Here is a 17314-nt window from a genome sequence, read left to right on the forward strand (position 1 = left end):
AACAGTTTTGCTTCTGGATTCTTTAGTGCAAGATTCATGACTTGGTAAATATTAACTTACACAGCTTTTGTTTTTTATGTACCTATCATTAAACTTTCATTGGGTCAGTTGGAATCTACAAAGATCTTACTTGGCACTTCTAAAGTTTTTGGCTTTGAGAAAGCATTTTATTCTCTAGTGTCATCTATCTTAGGGAAAAATCAATTATAAAAGTTTTAACCCCCAAAATTAAAAAAACTTATCTCACTAGAAACAGGCTATTTGTAAGACTATTAAAAGAATCTATAGGTCAGATGAAAGGAGGCTGAATTAAAAGGGTAGAAAAACATATATAAAGAAAAATGTGGAACCATGAAAGAGTAAGAAAGGAGAAGAGGAAGTCAAACATATAATTGATATTACAGGCTGGATTGACTGAGACAGCATAAAGAAGGGACTCAGAAAAGTACAGGGTATACATTTAGGGTTTTGTTTGAATTTTCAAGAAAGTTGCAGTTAAAGGACTAAATGTACTCCCTAGGGATTTGTAAAAAGTAGAGAGGTATAAAGAATAAAGCTTAAAGAAAGCCAGTGTGTAAACTGTATCGGCAAAGAGAACTGTAATATTCACTCAATAAGCTCAATAAGTGTTAATACCAGTCAACGGTTTAACTTCTTTTCCTTTCTTATCTCATTAAGTGCTTATATCACTCCTAAGAGGATGTTATTATTATTCCAGTTTCACAGATGAAATAATTTAACATCAAAAAAATTAAATAACTCAAGGTCAAAAGTCAGGGCCAAGATTTAACATATAAGCTCTCAGGCTTGTCTAAGATAATTTGCCAGCTCCCTAGTGAAGAGAGATTGAGAAGAAAAAGAATGGCAGAAGTAAAATCGAAGTAGTTCAATGTTATAAGGACAAAAGTAAAGGAGAACATTTCTAGAAAATATGAAGTCAATAATGTCCAATATATTGTGTAGTGAAAAACGTTTTGAGTATCTATTTAGACCAGTGTTTCTCAAGGGGACAATTTTGCTTCGCAGGAGATATTTGACAATGTCTGGAGACATTTTCAGTTGTTAACATTGAGAGATACACTTTGTTGTTGTTGTTGTTTTTATGTGTGTTTTTTCCTAAAGATATATAGTGAATAAGGGCCAGGGGTGCTGCTAAACATCCTACAATGCACTTGACAACCCCCACAACAAAGAATTATTTGGCCCCAGATGTCAGTGATGCTGAGGTCTGGAAACTCTGCATTAGATTATATAGATTAACATTCACTTAATCTTTCCAATCCTCTATTACCATATTTGTAAACTTGCATAATAATACCTACTACTTCAAAGAGCTTTTGAGCAATGTCAAAAACTCTTTGAAATATGTGAAACCACTTTGTAATGATACCTAAACATTACATTAAAATGTCTATTCCTGGATAATGAAAATATTTAAAAGCCCTAAATGTGATGAGTGTGTCAATATTAAATAAGAAAGTAGATTTCAATTGGTTGAAAAGAAAAGGATGGGAAGCAGTGAGTAAAGACTATTGTTGCAACCAGCATGAAAGTAGAGGGTGACCTTTCAAGGGTTTAATAGAATCAAGGAAAGACTTTATTAAATTCTTTTCTAGAATTGGCAAGATGATGTGAGCCAGTTTGTAGAATGAAAGATGGACATCTTAGTAGAGGAAAGAGTAAAAATGTGGATGAAAGAGGTGCCAGTTGCTGGGTGTGTGGTCTTTGAAGGGATGGTTCATTAAAGAGGCCTTCACCAAGGAAGGAAGACATATTTTTTTGTGTGTGAGACAAGAAAGGTGGAAGAAAAAACAGGTGGCAATGAAAATAAATTTTAGAGATTTTTTTGACAAGTGGTGAGGTAGGACACTGAAACATTTTAATAGGAAGATCTCAACTTTCTTAGGACAGTTGAAGACAATATCATCTTCTCAGGTGAATGAAGGGAAATGGGATGAATTTGAGTTCTTGGAAATGAAGAGATTTGGAGTAGCCACTGTGGGAGTTGTGGTTGGGGATTAGTAGCAAATGAGTAAATGGATTGCCGAAGAACCATAGAGCCTACCGAGGTTGTTCAGCATGGATTTGTAGGAGACTCTATAGTATTATTTTTATCACAGTGGTACATAGATATTGAAGGTATCAGAGGGAAGAGATAAGGTGATTGATGTTGGCACTGAAAAAGTTTTCAGTCTGAGATTTTGAAAGTGTGACTATTCAGAATGCTGCTTACGTGCCAGATTTGGTCATAATGGTGAGGTGGCTGAAGAGGCATTTAGATGTTCACAGTAGCCAGCATGTTGGAGGGTCTTCAAACCAGGATGTCAGGTGAACACGTACATTGAAGTCTCTAAGACTGTCACGCAGAAATGTGATGGAGAGAAATACTGAGCAGGTTGCTGAAGTTCAGGTGGAAGAGATCCTAGATATTGACACAGGCAATAAGTGGATGGTGGGGACCTACAGTAGAGGCACCTTTGCTGAATCATAATAGCAGAATCATATTCTGGAAGCAGCACTGAAGAGCAAATGGAAAAATTTTCTCTCTCCTGGTGTGTGAAAGGAAGTGGAAAGGAGCTAGGTCCTATGGGAAGTGCTTTGGTGAAGACTGTGTCTAAGTAAAGGTGGCTTTCAGTTGATATAAACTTTTGAGTGAAACATTCTTGGGAAAGGTTTAACGCATAAGATACATAAATGACTATTTAATAGAAGCTCCATGGAATGGCAGTAGGGGCTTGGAAGGAACGACAATTAGTACAGAATTGCAAAGTTTCAGTAGCTAATTGGGTTGACAGTGAGAACGTCTGAAAGATAACTTGTGGGAGAAGTTTGGGCTCGGTGTGGCAGATGAAGGCATTGTTGGGAGTTCGGAGGTATTTGTGAATGCCAGGGAGGCTGATAATGACAACATAGTCTGACCCCGGTGGCTTAGATAATATGTCTGTGTGGTAAATCCACTAAGATTTCCTGCCCCCTGATAGCGCCCCTTCAATACCTACTGGTGAGGGAGTCAGCACATGAATAAGTCATAGGCTTTAGTATATTAAGTTCCTGACATTTGTATATACAAATATATATAGATATCCATCTTTCTATCTATATGTATATATAGATATGCATGTATTATATATGTGTATGTACATGTGTGTATATGTGTATATGTGTGTTTGTGTAAGTATGTGTATCCTTGGTTCAACCCTACCTCCAACCCTTTCCCAAATGGATAAAAATCAGACCTATGAGGAAATTCTATTTGTCTAAAAATAGCAGCTAGCAGTTTGTTCACTGAAATATTTTTATGCAATTTGAATTACTTGAAATAAATATGGCTGTGTTCATAGAGCAGAACAATATTAATCATAATAATAAAAACAAATTATACAATTTCCCGAATAATGGGTTCATTTTGCTTGGGCATATCTATCCATTCCATGCAGGGTAGCCTATAACCACACTAATAATATTTCAATTCAGATGTATCATTAAAGTAATCATACTGGATAATTTGGTTATGAAAAATGAGATTAGATTATCTGTAACTTGTATAATATTAGCAGTTTAAAAATAAAAGTGTGGTTCATAGAAAAATTGATTATTTCAATCTTGTTTTCTTTTCTGCTATGTTTGGTACATAGCATCTGAGCAGTTACTTTGAAGAATGTGAAAAATAACTGCCCCTTTGAAGCAAAACCACTAGATTCACTGAGAATAATTAGGCCTACATTTTCAGATGACTGCAGTTGGTACAGCCATAGATATAGAGGAAGCCATTGTTCTCATATTCTCACGTACAAATTGAGCAATTGAGCATGCAAATTGCAAATTGAAAACTAGGCCTGAATTGACAGTATCTATATAAATGCATACCATCCTTCATTCTCGTTTGTGTACTTTAAATGTTGGTTTTAATAAGATCAAGGCAAGCATGTTCAATTGGCAAGTGTATTTTATTTCCTAAAATATTAAAATCCTCAAATTTTAAGTGAAGATTTATTTGAAATATCTAGCAGTGAATCTTATTTATTCAATTTTTTTTGACTAATATTTAGGAAAGTCAGGGATCACTGATAACACTTTTGAAGGATAAGTCTGTGATGCCTACACATGTAGTTCTCTAAATTGGGCAAGTAAAATAATATGGTTTCTATAGTAATGTAAGCAGAATAGATTAGTCACAATTCAGTTTAGATTCAGCTTACACAAATATTAGACTGTGTGTCTCAGAAAGAGCAGAAATAGAAAAGATGTATTAAACCTTTACAGTATTTGAACACTAGCACTTTCCTAAAATCATTACATGATGACATATAATGATTTTTGTTTAAAAGACAATTTATGTTTTCAAAAATTGGTTTACGTATATTTTTAAAATTTATTTTCTTTTTTATGATTTCTATTAGATTAATTAAAAGGTACACATATGCTTTAATGATGATCTCCTATTAATTTTATATTATTCTTTAAAAATAATTTTTTGTTCAAAATGCACCAAAGCTACAGCTTTCTAATGTTTTTGTTAGTAACTTAAACTTTCACTGAATAAGATAATATACACCTGACAAATAGTGTCTATTTTATTAATACAGTTTTCTGCTGGAAAAGTGAAATTAAAATTACTGAAGGAACAGATTCAAGGTAAATAGTTTATCACCATGTTATTAAATGCTAAAGACATTCCTTTCTTTTACATTTGAATTACAAATAAAGTTAAAGTTTTAGAATTGTTCGTGCAGTATAAAGATTCTAAACCCCCAAATCATGACACGTTGATTTTCAACATAAATTTTATTTGAGTATTTTGGGGGGCTTTTGTGTCAAAAAAGTAAACTTAATACATGATTATAATAATAGTATTTTTCAAAAGTGAGGACTTTTACAGCACTGTTCCTTAAATTTTATTGATGTAATGTTTTAATAAGGAAGATAATTTAGCAGTGTAAATTATAAATTAAAATTTCACTCTAGTAAAGTTTTAAAAATAGAAAAATTACTTTATATCTTAATAGATTGTTTAATAATAGCAAAACCAAAAATATAATTTGAATTTATAATAATTCTCAAGGAAATAAGATGTTTTTCTGGAGGATAGTAAACACATTTAATGTTGCATGATTAATATAATTCGGTAGAAAAAATTTAGAAATATATATAATATATATTTATATACATATATGTATTATGAATATGTATAATTATAAATGTTTAGAATTTGTTCTATGTGGGCTTCAGTTAGATCCAGAGATGGGAAGTGTGCATACTTTCATTAATTTATCAATTGGAAAAAACATTATATTTTTAAACGATTGGAGTAACATTGTTTTTTTTTCTTGCAGAGCCAGTGAAACCAAGAGTTAATTATAAAATGGCAAATTCTTCAGAATGTGAAAAACCCAAGATAAATGGGAAAGTTTGTGGACAGTGTGAGAACAAAGCTGCTCTACTAGTATGTACACTATATGGTATTTATAAACATATACTGTGTAGTAGGTATATTAAGCAGTTAAAATTTTCACATGGCCTCATACACCGCTCCCGACTTAACTTGCTTGGTAGCCATATACTTTTTCTTCATTACTGTTATTGTGGGTTGAGCATGCATGCTGCTGGGGACAGCCAACACCTGTACTTATTCTCTGAATTTCATCCTCTCATTCTCGTTTAAAGACATCACCTTAGACTTTGTCCCAGTTCCTCTGAATCATACCTATTAGCACACAGACATGCTGCAGTATCTCCCATCCAAAAGCAAAACCAAACCAAAATTTTAAATTTTAAATTTAAAATATCCAAACAAAAAAAATTCTTTATGACCTCCAAGTCTGCACCCCATTATTGTAACACTCTTCTGAAGAGTTGTCTATACTTGCTTCATCATATTGTATCCTCCCATTGTCTAATTTTTTTAATATTGAGGCATAATTTACTATGAAATGGATGAACTTCAGTGTACAGTCACATACCTTTTTATTAATGTACGTAGAAGATTACCTTCATCCCGGAAAGTTCTTATGTGCCTTTTCCAATCAATCCCCAACACCAAGGCCACTACTGTCCTGATTTTTAACACTATAGATTTGGTGATATCTGTTCTTGAGCTTTATGTAGACGGAATGATATATTATATATTTTTGGCTTCTTTTGCTCCACATGGTGATTCATCCATGTTAAATTTATCAGTAATGTGTTCATTTGTATTATGGAGCAGTATTCCATTGTACAGTTATAACACAGTTTGTTTATCCATGCGTATATTGAATTACATTTGGGTTGTTTCAGTATTTTTGCTATTATGTTTAAGGCTGCTATGTATGTCTTTTTTTCTTTTCTCACAAGTGACATATATTCTTCTCTCTCTCTCTCTCTCCTTTTTTTTTTTTTCTTGAGAGAGAGTCTGGCTCTGTCGCCCAGGCTTGAGTGTAGTGGCGCAATCTCGGCTCAATGCAAGCTCCGCCTCCCGAGTTCAAGCAATTCTCCTCCCTCAGCCTCCCAAGTAGCTGGAATTACAGGCATGCACCACCACGCCCAGCTATTTTTTTGTGTTTTTAGTAGACATGGGGTTTCACCGTGTTAGTCAGGATGGTCTCAATCTCCTGACCTCATGGGACCCACCCTGGCCTCCCAAAGTGCTGGGATTACAGGTGTGAGCCACCGGCGCCCGGCCTATATTCTTCTTTTAAAAGCTACAAAGTGAAGGCTGGGCATGGTGGCTCACGCCTTTAATCCCAGCACTTTGGGAGGCCGAGGTGGGCGGATCACGAGGTCAGGAGATCAAGACCGTCCTGGCTAACACGGTGAAACTCTGTCTCTATTAAAAACACAAAAAATTAGCCAGGCATGCTGGCGGGCCCCTGTAGTCCCAACTACTCAGGAGGCTGAGACAGGAGAATGGCGTGAACCCGGGAGGCAGAGCTTGTGGTGAGCCGAGATCTCGCCACTGCACTCCAGCTTGGGGGACAGAGTGAGACTCTGTCTCAAAAAAAAAAAAAAAAAAAAAAGCTATAAAGTGAAAGTGAAATGAAAAAGTTACAGAAAATTATGACGTCTGACAGCTCTTTAACTTCTCATTGGTACCAATTTCATGAACATTTACAAAATTATGGTGAAATACATATAACATAAAGTGTATCAACTTAGCTATTTTAAGTATACAGTTTAGTAGCGTTAAGTACATTAACATTGTTATGCTACCATCACCAGCGTTCATTCACATAACTGTTTTCATTTTGCAAAACTGAAACTCTATATCCATTAAACAATAACTTCCCCATCCCTATTCACCCCAGTCCCTAGTAAATAGTGTTTTACTTTCGGTCTCTGAGATTTTGACTACTCTACCTCGTATAAGTAAAATCATACACTATTTGCCTTTTAGTTATTGGCTTATTTCACTTAGCATAATATCCTCAAGTCTTATTCATATTGTGGAATGACAGGATTTCTTTGTTTTGTAAGGCTGAATAATATTCCTTTGTATGGATGTGCCACGTTTTGCTTAATTGTTCATCCATTGGTGGACACTTGGGTTGCTTCCCCCTTTTGGCTATTGTGAGTCATACTGCTATGAACATAAGTGTACAAATACCTCTTTAAGACCTTGCTTTCAGTTCTTTTGGGTATACACCCAGAACTGGAATTACCGGGTTCCCATTCTCTCTTGAATTCTCTCCATTCAGTCTTGGGTCCCCACTACTATCCAGGAACTGTTTGTCAAGGTCAACCAGTGACTTCCACATTCTCATATACAATGGTCAATTCTCAGTTCTTAATGTATTCGGAATATTTTATAGTACAGTATCCCTCTCCTTATCGATGATTTTCTTCAGTTGGCTCCCTCTGGGACACTATGATTTCTTGATTTCATTTGACATTGATATCTGTTTCTTCTCTGTCTTCTTTGCTGGTTTTCTGTTTTGAACTCTTAATGTTGGAATGCCACAGGGCTCTAATCTTGTCCATCTATACTTACTCTTTAGCAGTATCAACCACTCTCTTGGCTTTAAAGACCCTATCTATATTGATCATCCCCAAATTTACACATTCACCTTATACCTCTCCCCTGAAATTTTGGCTCAGTCTACCTACTCAACACCTTTATATGAATGTCTAATAGGCATCACTATTTTAACGTGTTCAAAATTGAGCCTTTAATTTTTTTTCCAATAGTCTTCCCTCACAGTTTCCTCACATCAATAAATATCAACTCAGATATTACCTACACTGATAGCCCTTTATAAAATAGTAAAAGCTAATTTGCACTCTCCAGTTTTGTGAAGCTATTTCTTTTGTCTATGTAATATTGATCATCATTTAATATATATTTGTTTATTTTCTACTTATCTGCAATGTAAACTTCATGAGGGTAGAAGTTTAGTTTTGTTCACTGCTGTGTGCCTACCACCTAGAATTATGCCTGCAGTGTGGTAGGCACTCAACAAATATTTAATGAGTGAATTATTTATTTGAAACTATTTCATAATATAGACATTCTCTTAATTTAGACATATTTTCATTTCAGTTATCATCGAAGGTACTGCAGCATCATTTGCAATTTTAAATATAACACATAGGTAAAAAGCAGTTTCCTCTTCAAATAATTTAATGATTATATATACTAATGTTTGTATATTATGTTATAGTTTTAGAGAACTTAGCCATAATCATTTCTGACTTAAATCTATATTGTTAGGTTTATTTAATGGCAATTTTAACTGGACTCTGAGTTAGAATGCTGCACATCTAATAAAGAGCTAATAGCAATATTAAATGTAAAACCCTAGCTCTTGGTAGTAGAATATTCTTCTTCTTATATTATTTTATTATTTGATATGATGTTCGACAATAAGGAATCTTAAACAATTATTACTGTCCAGAAATTTGTAAAAATTATAAACATCTCAGAGACAGAAAGTCTTAAGTTAAAAGTATGAAAGCTTTTATTAATATGTCTTAAGTTAAAAGTATGAAAGCTAAAAGGTGCTTACAGGTTGAATTAAATTGTTGGGATCTGCTCCTAATGATCTGAAAAGGAATTATACAGGAGCTATGAGTCAGTATTTTTTGTGACTCCTACTCTGTGGTAAGCACTTGAGCCATGGAACTTGAAAGGTATGACACAAGTAGATAGAGCGTGACCTGAAAATAAAGGATCTATTTTTCAAGAAGGAAGGAAAAGTAAGAAGAAGGATGTCCCAGACAAGATAAGCAGCATGTGCCTTGGCTGGAAACACATGAGAGTGACATTGTATGCAGTGATTAAACAGCTGATTTACCTGAGAAACATTGTGTAGACAAGCCAGAATTTAGAATAAAGAATTTAAACAGTCTCTTAAAAGATTTTAAGAAATAATGTTCTTTTATTTGAATAAAAATAATATCCCGTATTAGTTGTCAACACATAATAATAAGCTATTTAAAAATTCAAGTTAGGCAGATTTAATGAAATAGACCATGGTACTGTTAAACTCTGATGTTATCTTTTGTTCTTAGCATCTGTCATTGCATATGGTTATGCTGACTGGATAATTAGAGTGAATATATGTATTTGAAGGCCATATACATGTATATGTGGATATATATAAAGGAGATATATATATATGTGTGTGTGTGTGTGTGTATATATATATATATTTCCCTGGCCTTCACCAGGGAAAATTGTGTATGGGAGATAGCAGTTAAGGGCTTGTGTTTTGGGAGTTTGAAACTCAACTTTACCTGTTATTAGCTATGTGACCTTCAGCAAATGACTTAATCCATCTTTTTCTCTGTTTCCTCATTTGTGAAATAGGTTACTAGGGATAATAGTAATCTGTACCTCAAAGTTATTACACGTAATGAGTTAATACATGTAAAATATTTAGCATTGTGTCCAGCACATAGATGGAAGATAATAAACAGTGTGCTTTTGTTGTTGGCAAAATTTTTAATGACCTATCCATTTACATATATTGATGGCAAAGATGAAGCCCAAAAGTTCCACTTTTCTTATATATTAATTTGGCAAATGTGAATAACTTAATTAAACTCAAATGGATTCTGATGCTTTGCACAACTGATCTGGCATTCATCAGATTAACAAGATATTTGTTAAAACTGCAGTTGGATATTCCATCATCGAGGAAGCATCTGTGGTGGAAAGGAGTCCTTATTTATATTTTTAGCATGTTTCTGCCGGTTGTCCAAACTGCCTAAAAAGATTTTCCAGTTGGAGTTCATTTTAGCTCAATTTGAATCCAAATATCCTTGTATAACAAAATATATAAGCTTACTCTGCAAGTCCAGCATTGATCTTCCAGTCTACAAATATTCGTTTGGCTACTTTTACTGAAAGTATGTTGTTAACAGATACTTGGCTTACAATTATATGCTGAAACTCATTTTCAGTTTTCTGCATTATAGTGTAAAAACAGTGCCAAATGTTTAGGGGAAATTCACTTAAAATTAGCAAGTTTTATTAAATAAAAATTATGCAGAGTATATTTTGAAATACATATTAATATAATGATATAACCATGTATTTATATAAAATTATCATTTTAAAGTTTATTTTACACTTAGAATATGGATTTAGGATAATGTTTTTATCATTTCTCCAGAAGAATGTAGCTCATGAAACAAGAATGGAAAGAGGGGACTAGTTTCTATGCTAGGGATAGTGTTTGTTTTTCTTCAGATTAAGTAAAAAGTCCATCCTGTTTTAGCTAATCACTCTTGAAAAATATACATTTGGATTTTGGTACATACTAGACCATGCATTCATTTTAAATGCTGAATTTTATTTTATTGTGGATTTTATCAAGGTTTTTCAATACAAATGGTCCCTGACTTACCATTTTTGACTTACAATTTTTTGACTTTAAGATGTGTAAAAACAGTATGTATTCAGTAGGACCCATACTTCAAAGTTCAAATTCTGATATTTTCCCAGGCTAGTGATATGTGGTAAAATACGATGCTAGGAAGTTCATAGTCAGCCATGTGATCATGAAGGTTAAAGAAAAACACAAGATATTCAACAATTTATTATAAAATAGGTTTGTGTTAGATGATTTTGCCCAAACGTAAGCTAATGTAAGTGTTTTGAGCACATTTAAGGTTAGCTAGGCTAAGCTATGATGCTTAGTAGGTTAGTTGTACTAAATACGTTTTCAACTTACAATGTTTTCAATTTATGATGGGTTTATTGGGCAGTAGCCACATTGTAAGTTGAAGAGTATCTGTAACTGATTACTATTTTAGCTTATTGTAAATGATTAATTTAATGATTAGTAATGTATGTTGTGGTTAAGAGCTTAAGCTTTGAGCCACATGGTAGGATTGAATTCCTGTCCCCACTGTTAGCTTTTATGACTCTGGACAAATTCTTCATCATTATGTTCCTTTGTTATTTCTTCTTCATTATGGAGACACGATGATGATTGTAAATGTATAGAGTTGTTGTGAGGATTAAATGAGATAAAACATATCATATCACTGCTTTGTTAAAATTTATTATTATTATTTTTATTTTTATAGATTTAATTGGTACAAGTGAAGTTTTGTTACCTGGAGGTATTGCGTAGTGATGATGTCTGGGCTTTTAGTACCCACCATCTGAATGGGAACATTGTAGCCACTATGTAATTTTTCAGTCCTTACCCCTCTCCCACCCTTGCAATATATGGAGTCTCCGATGTCTATTTTTCTACTCTGTACATCCATGTGTTTAGTTAACACCTGTTGTTTAGCTCTCCCACTTACAAGTAAGATCATGCAGTATTTGACTTTCTGTTTATGAGTGATTTCACTTAGGATAATGGCCTCCATCTCGTTCCCTTCATGTTGCTGCAAAAGACATAAAATCATTCTTTTTCGTAGTGGAGTAGTATTCCATGGTACGTATCTTACAGCATTTTCTTTATCCAATCAATTGATGAGTCTTCAGAGAAGCCGTTAGGGTTTTCTAGTCATAAGTTAACATCATTAGCAAACAGAAATAATTGAAATAATTTGACTTCCTTTTTTTCCAATTGAGATGCTTTTTTTTTTTTTTTTTTTTTTTTTTTAAAAAAAAAATCAGAGTCTCGCTCTGTCGCCCAGGTTGGAGTGCAGTGGCATGATCTCGGCTCACTCTAACATCCTGAGTAGCTGGAACTACAGGCGTCCGCCAACACACCCGGCTAATTGTTGTTGTTGTTTTTTGTTTGTTTGTTTGTTTGTTTTTTAGTAGAGACGGGAGTTTCACCATGTTAGCCAGGATGGTCTCGATCTGCTGACCTCGTGATCCACGCGCCTCAGCCTCCCAAAGTGCTCGAATTACAGACCTGAGTCACCGTGCCCGGCCTGAATGCCTTTTATTTCTTTCTTTTGCCTGATTGTTCTGGCTAGGAATTCCAATACTATGTTGAATAGAAGTGGTAAAAGTAGGCATCCTTGACTTTTTGTAGTTGTTAGGGGGAATGTTTTAGACATTTCCCAGTTCAGTAAGATGTTGGCTGGGGTTTGTTGTCTTAGGATCTTTATTATTTTGTGAATGTTTCTTCTGTGCCTAGTTCGTTGAGGGTTTTTATCATGGAGTGATGCTGAATGTCATCAGATGCTTTTTCTGCATCTACTGAGATATCATACAGTTTTGGTTTTAATTCTGTTTATGTGGTGAATCACATTTATTGGTTTGCATATGTTGAGACATCCCCCATCCCCTGGATAAGACCCACTTGATTATGGAGTAGTATCTTTCTGATGTGTTGTTGGATTCAATTTGCTACTATTTGTTTTGAGAACTTTTGTATCTATGTTTATTAATGGTATTGACCTCTAAACTTTATTGTGTCCTTGCCTAGCTTTGGTATCAGTGTTACACTGGCTTCTTAGAATGAGTAGGTAGTATTTCCTCCTTGATTTTTTTGAAATAGTTTCAGTATATTAGTATCAATTTTTCTTTTTATGACTGGTAGAATTTGCTGTGAATCTGTCTGATCTTGGCTTTTTTTGTTGCTGTTGTTCTTGGGAAAATTTTTATTACTGATACAACTTCACTACTCATATTGGTCTGTTCAGAATTTCTGTTTTTTTCCTGTTTCAGTCTTGAGAGGCTATACATTTCCAGGAATTTATCCATTTTCTATATGTTTTCTAGTTCGTGTGTGGAGATGCTCATAGTGGTCTCTGATGATTTTTTGTATTTCTATGGTATCACTTGTAATGCCACCTTTATCTTGTCTTATCGTGCGTATTTGAATCCTTTCTCATTTTTCTTAATTTAGCTAGTGGTCCACCAATTTCATTAATTTTTTCAAATACCCAATTTTTCGTTTTGTTGATTTTTAAAATTTTTTGGCTCAATTTTATTTATTTCTTCTCTGAGCTTTGTTATTTCTCTTTTTCTGCTAGCTTTGGGTTTGGTTTGCTCTTGTTCTGTTGTTGTTGTTGTTGTTTTGTTGTTGTTGTTGTTCCTTGGGGTGTAATGTTAGGTTGTTGACTTGAGATCTATCTTTTTGATGTAGGCATTTGATGCTGTATAGCCCGCTGCCCGTTAGTTGGCTGTGATAAAGGGGCTGGACTGATCCCGGGTCCCCAGCTGAACACTGGTGGGTCAGCGATGGCTATGTTGTGGGCCAGCCACCAGGAAGGGCAGAACATTCTCTAATGGAAAGGCCAGCAGACAGTTTTGGGAGAGACTGACAGGCATGGGGTGCTTGATCTGAATGCACCAGGTCATGCATTAGCAGTGGCAGAGCATGAGAACACCCAGCCTCCCCTCTTGCTCCCCGGCCCTGCAGACAGGAGGGGCACCAGTGGTCTCTGGGCAGGACTCAGACCCTTGGGGTATGGGCTCCAAGAATGGCACCTTGGTGCAGCTGCTCAGGACTTGGAAGCCTATGGGATGTCACATGAGTTCTAGCCATTCCTCTGTGTGATATACAGACACCTCCCTACGCTAGTGTGGAGGCCTATGGGGCTCCCAGATCTCTCCATACTTAGGATTGCATTGGTCCATGGTAGGAATGTGAAAGCATTGGAAATCCTTCACTTACTCCTTCCGTGGGTCCAGATCCCAGTGACCCCAAGCAGGAAGACCTATTTCTCTTTTCTTCACCCTTAGTGTCTCCCATCATCTCTCTGCTGAATTCTGGTGTTCTCTCGCAGGCAGTGTGTTTGAAACGTGAATATCTACTTGATACTTTGGCTCCTGTCTATAGAAAGACACACCCAAGGTACATTTAATCAACCATCTTGAACCTGTCATCCAATTTCCATTTCCTTTTCTCTTTCAGTTTTGCTTGGCACCATCATAGGTACAAAGTATTTTATATTATTTAACTTGTCCAACAATTTTAAAATTACATTTTTAAACATCGTAATTTGGAAGTTAAATATAAACTTGCCCATAATAATTTTATCAGTTATTAACATCACAGACATGGTAATGTAGTTCCATCCATTATTTTTTTCTTATACAGTATTTTTCAGTATTTTTTTTTTCCTTTGGAGATGCTTGTAAGAAAAATTTTAACGCCATATTTTGAGAACCACCAGTAAAGGAGTACCTTCCAGGGAAGTGTATAGGGATTTTGGAGGGCAAAGAGTATGCATATCATTTGAAAGTAATTATGTCATGTAAATCCATACGGAAAGATAAAATAACTCATAAAAATGAAGGATTATTCACCCAGAGATAATACTGTTTAGGTTTTACCAGGTCAAGAAGTTTGACCTGAGGCTACTGGTTGTTTTATAATTTATTCAGAAACTATGCATACATCCATGCATCTAAAATATACATCTAAAACCTACATTAAAACTACTACATTTATTTTGTTATAAGAATAATTAGTGTTTTCAAATTAGTTTTCCTCAAAGAGTTAAGTCTTAACTGAGACAACTAGTCCCTTAACTAGTCCTAAGCCTGGGATAGGCTTCTCAAATCTGATGATATAGGTATTTAATTAGAGAAATAAATATTTAAAACATGACATCTTTATGCAAACACTTTCTAAAAATCATACTCTTTTATAAGATTACGTAATTTTTTTAAAAAATATCTTTTTAGGTATGCCTTGAATGTGGAGAAGATTATTGTTCAGGATGCTTTGCTAAAATTCACCAGAAAGGGGCACTAAAGCTCCACAGAACAACTCTTTTGCAGGTATGGCTTTCTAAAATGATTTACATGTAGTGTGTTTATAAAATGTTTTCACATAAAGACATTTAAAATGTGTTTAGTTATGTAGACCTCAGGATGATTTACACTAATTTCTAAAATTCTATTATATACAGACAATCCTGAGGTATATCTTAAAATTGTTTTATTGAACACTAATCTAGACTCTATTTTACTATTTAAACTGTTTTAATGTAGTTGCAGAAACAGCTTAGAGTCTTCAGATTATGTATTCTGACTGTGAAATTGACACTTAAAAATTAGACAATATTTTTATCGTGTTTTTAAATGAGCGCATAGGTTATTTTAAGTATTATTTCTACGGTTTTTAGATATAAATCTCTTATGTTTTCAAGTTTATTTAAAAATTAGTTCTTATTTACCTTGCCCATTATTATTTAGGAAAGCTTATCTCTCAGGTTTCTATTTTTCCTTCTGTACATTTAAGGATCTTTTATTTATCCTTATATGATCATTGATTTTGGAAATGCCTAAACTCAAACTCTGTCAAGTGGCTTTAAGATTCTAATACTTAAACTACAAATACGGTTAGATATAGACATGGCATTACACTAATTACAGTTAGTGATGCATTGCTTTGTCATAGATTTTATTCATTTTATAGTAATTTATTCAACAAATATTTATGAGTACTTCCTAGAAGGCAGGGTGTGTGCTAGGCAGTGACCTTACAGAGATGAGTAATGGTAGGATCCTACTCTTAATTAGTTAAGGGTTTTAATATTATCTGTAGGCAAAGGAATGGAGATAATCAGATCTGTGTTTAGAAAGATTACTGGTGAATTTCAATCTTTACGTTTACCTCAACATACTGATAAATATCAGTAACCATCAAGGGTGCTGAGGACCCAAATAATGATAACCACAGAACATAAAACATACCTAACTAATATTCACCAAAGTCAGTGACTTTTGAGTGACCACTCAATGTTTAGAGCTTCTGGGCAGAAAGGATGAAGGGAAAAAAAAAACAAAAGCCAACCTGATACTTGCCTCTCTCATGGTATTACAATCAGATAGTCATAAGAAATGTAAATTAATTGATATAGAAGTGAGTCTAATTGTTAATATATGAATAATATCGAATTTAACTAAAGACATTCTACTTTGAAGATAAATACTGTAATATCATTACCACAGACGAGTTCATATTAGGAATTTTTCATTCAATGATTTATTCAGCACATTTTCTGAGTTATCACTCAGTGACTTTAAGCCCTATGCTAGCTGATAAAAGAGATACAAAGAAGAATGAGACATGGCTCCTTTCCTTCAGTATCTGAGCTTCAAGATTTATCCAAGTTTGATTTTCTTCTTCTTGCTCTCTCTCCCTCCCTGTCTTCTCCTCTCCCTCCTACATAATTTCAAAGGGTAGACTTTGCCATAATATGGCTTATTGTGATCCAGATGCAGATATGACACCAGTTGAAATCATAATTACTAAAAGTAACATGACATACAATATGCTTTATAAACATTGAGCATTATTTTGTTTTATGCTAATGTTTTTAAAGTGTATGTATCCTGTATCTTAACAGAAGAAAGTGATCATTGAAGGTTGGAAATTTATCAAATTCCAAAGGTAGACTGGATTAAATTAGTGAGAAAGTATCTACCAAATATACACTTCATTTTATATATATACATATATAATGTATATATAATATATACAATGTATGTATAATTATCTATATATAATATATACAATTATATATAATGTTTACTTTTTTGTACAAATTCCTTCAGTTTACATAGTTCTTTTGCACAGAACATTTATGGCAATCTACATACTCCTGCTGCTCCCTTTCCATCTTTATTGAGCCATAATTGACAAGAAAAAATGTGTACAATTAAGGTGCATAATTTGATATCTGGACATATATATATATATATATATATATATATATATATATATACACATTTTGAAATAATCTCCAAATTCAACATAATGAATGTTTCTATCACTTCACATTACATCACCATTTTTCTTTCTTTCTTTCTTTCTTTCTTTCTTTCTTTCTTTCTTTCTTTCTTTCTTTCTTTCTTTCTTTCTTTCTTTTCTCTTTCTTTCTTTCTTTCTTTCTTTTTTTTTTTTTTTGAGACGGAGTCTCACTCTGTCGCCCAGGCTGGAGTGCAGTGGCCGGATCTCAGCTC

The 17314-nt window shown here is 34.1% G+C and overlaps 1 protein-coding gene across 1 annotated transcript in view; it reads left to right on the forward strand.

Annotated features, from left to right (window-relative positions):
- ZBBX (zinc finger B-box domain containing) overlaps positions 1-17314 on the forward strand; it is a 141808-nt gene that overhangs the window by 16198 nt on the left and 108296 nt on the right. Inside the window, exons 7-9 of the mRNA XM_025376570.1 lie at positions 4587-4635; positions 5334-5443; positions 15029-15124. Coding sequence (XP_025232355.1) covers positions 4587-4635; positions 5334-5443; positions 15029-15124 — 255 coding nt within the window. The remainder of the gene's footprint in view (positions 1-4586; positions 4636-5333; positions 5444-15028; positions 15125-17314) is intronic.

Source organism: Theropithecus gelada, chromosome 2, assembly GCF_003255815.1.
Source record: "Theropithecus gelada isolate Dixy chromosome 2, Tgel_1.0, whole genome shotgun sequence".
NCBI classification, from domain to species: domain Eukaryota; kingdom Metazoa; phylum Chordata; class Mammalia; order Primates; family Cercopithecidae; genus Theropithecus; species Theropithecus gelada.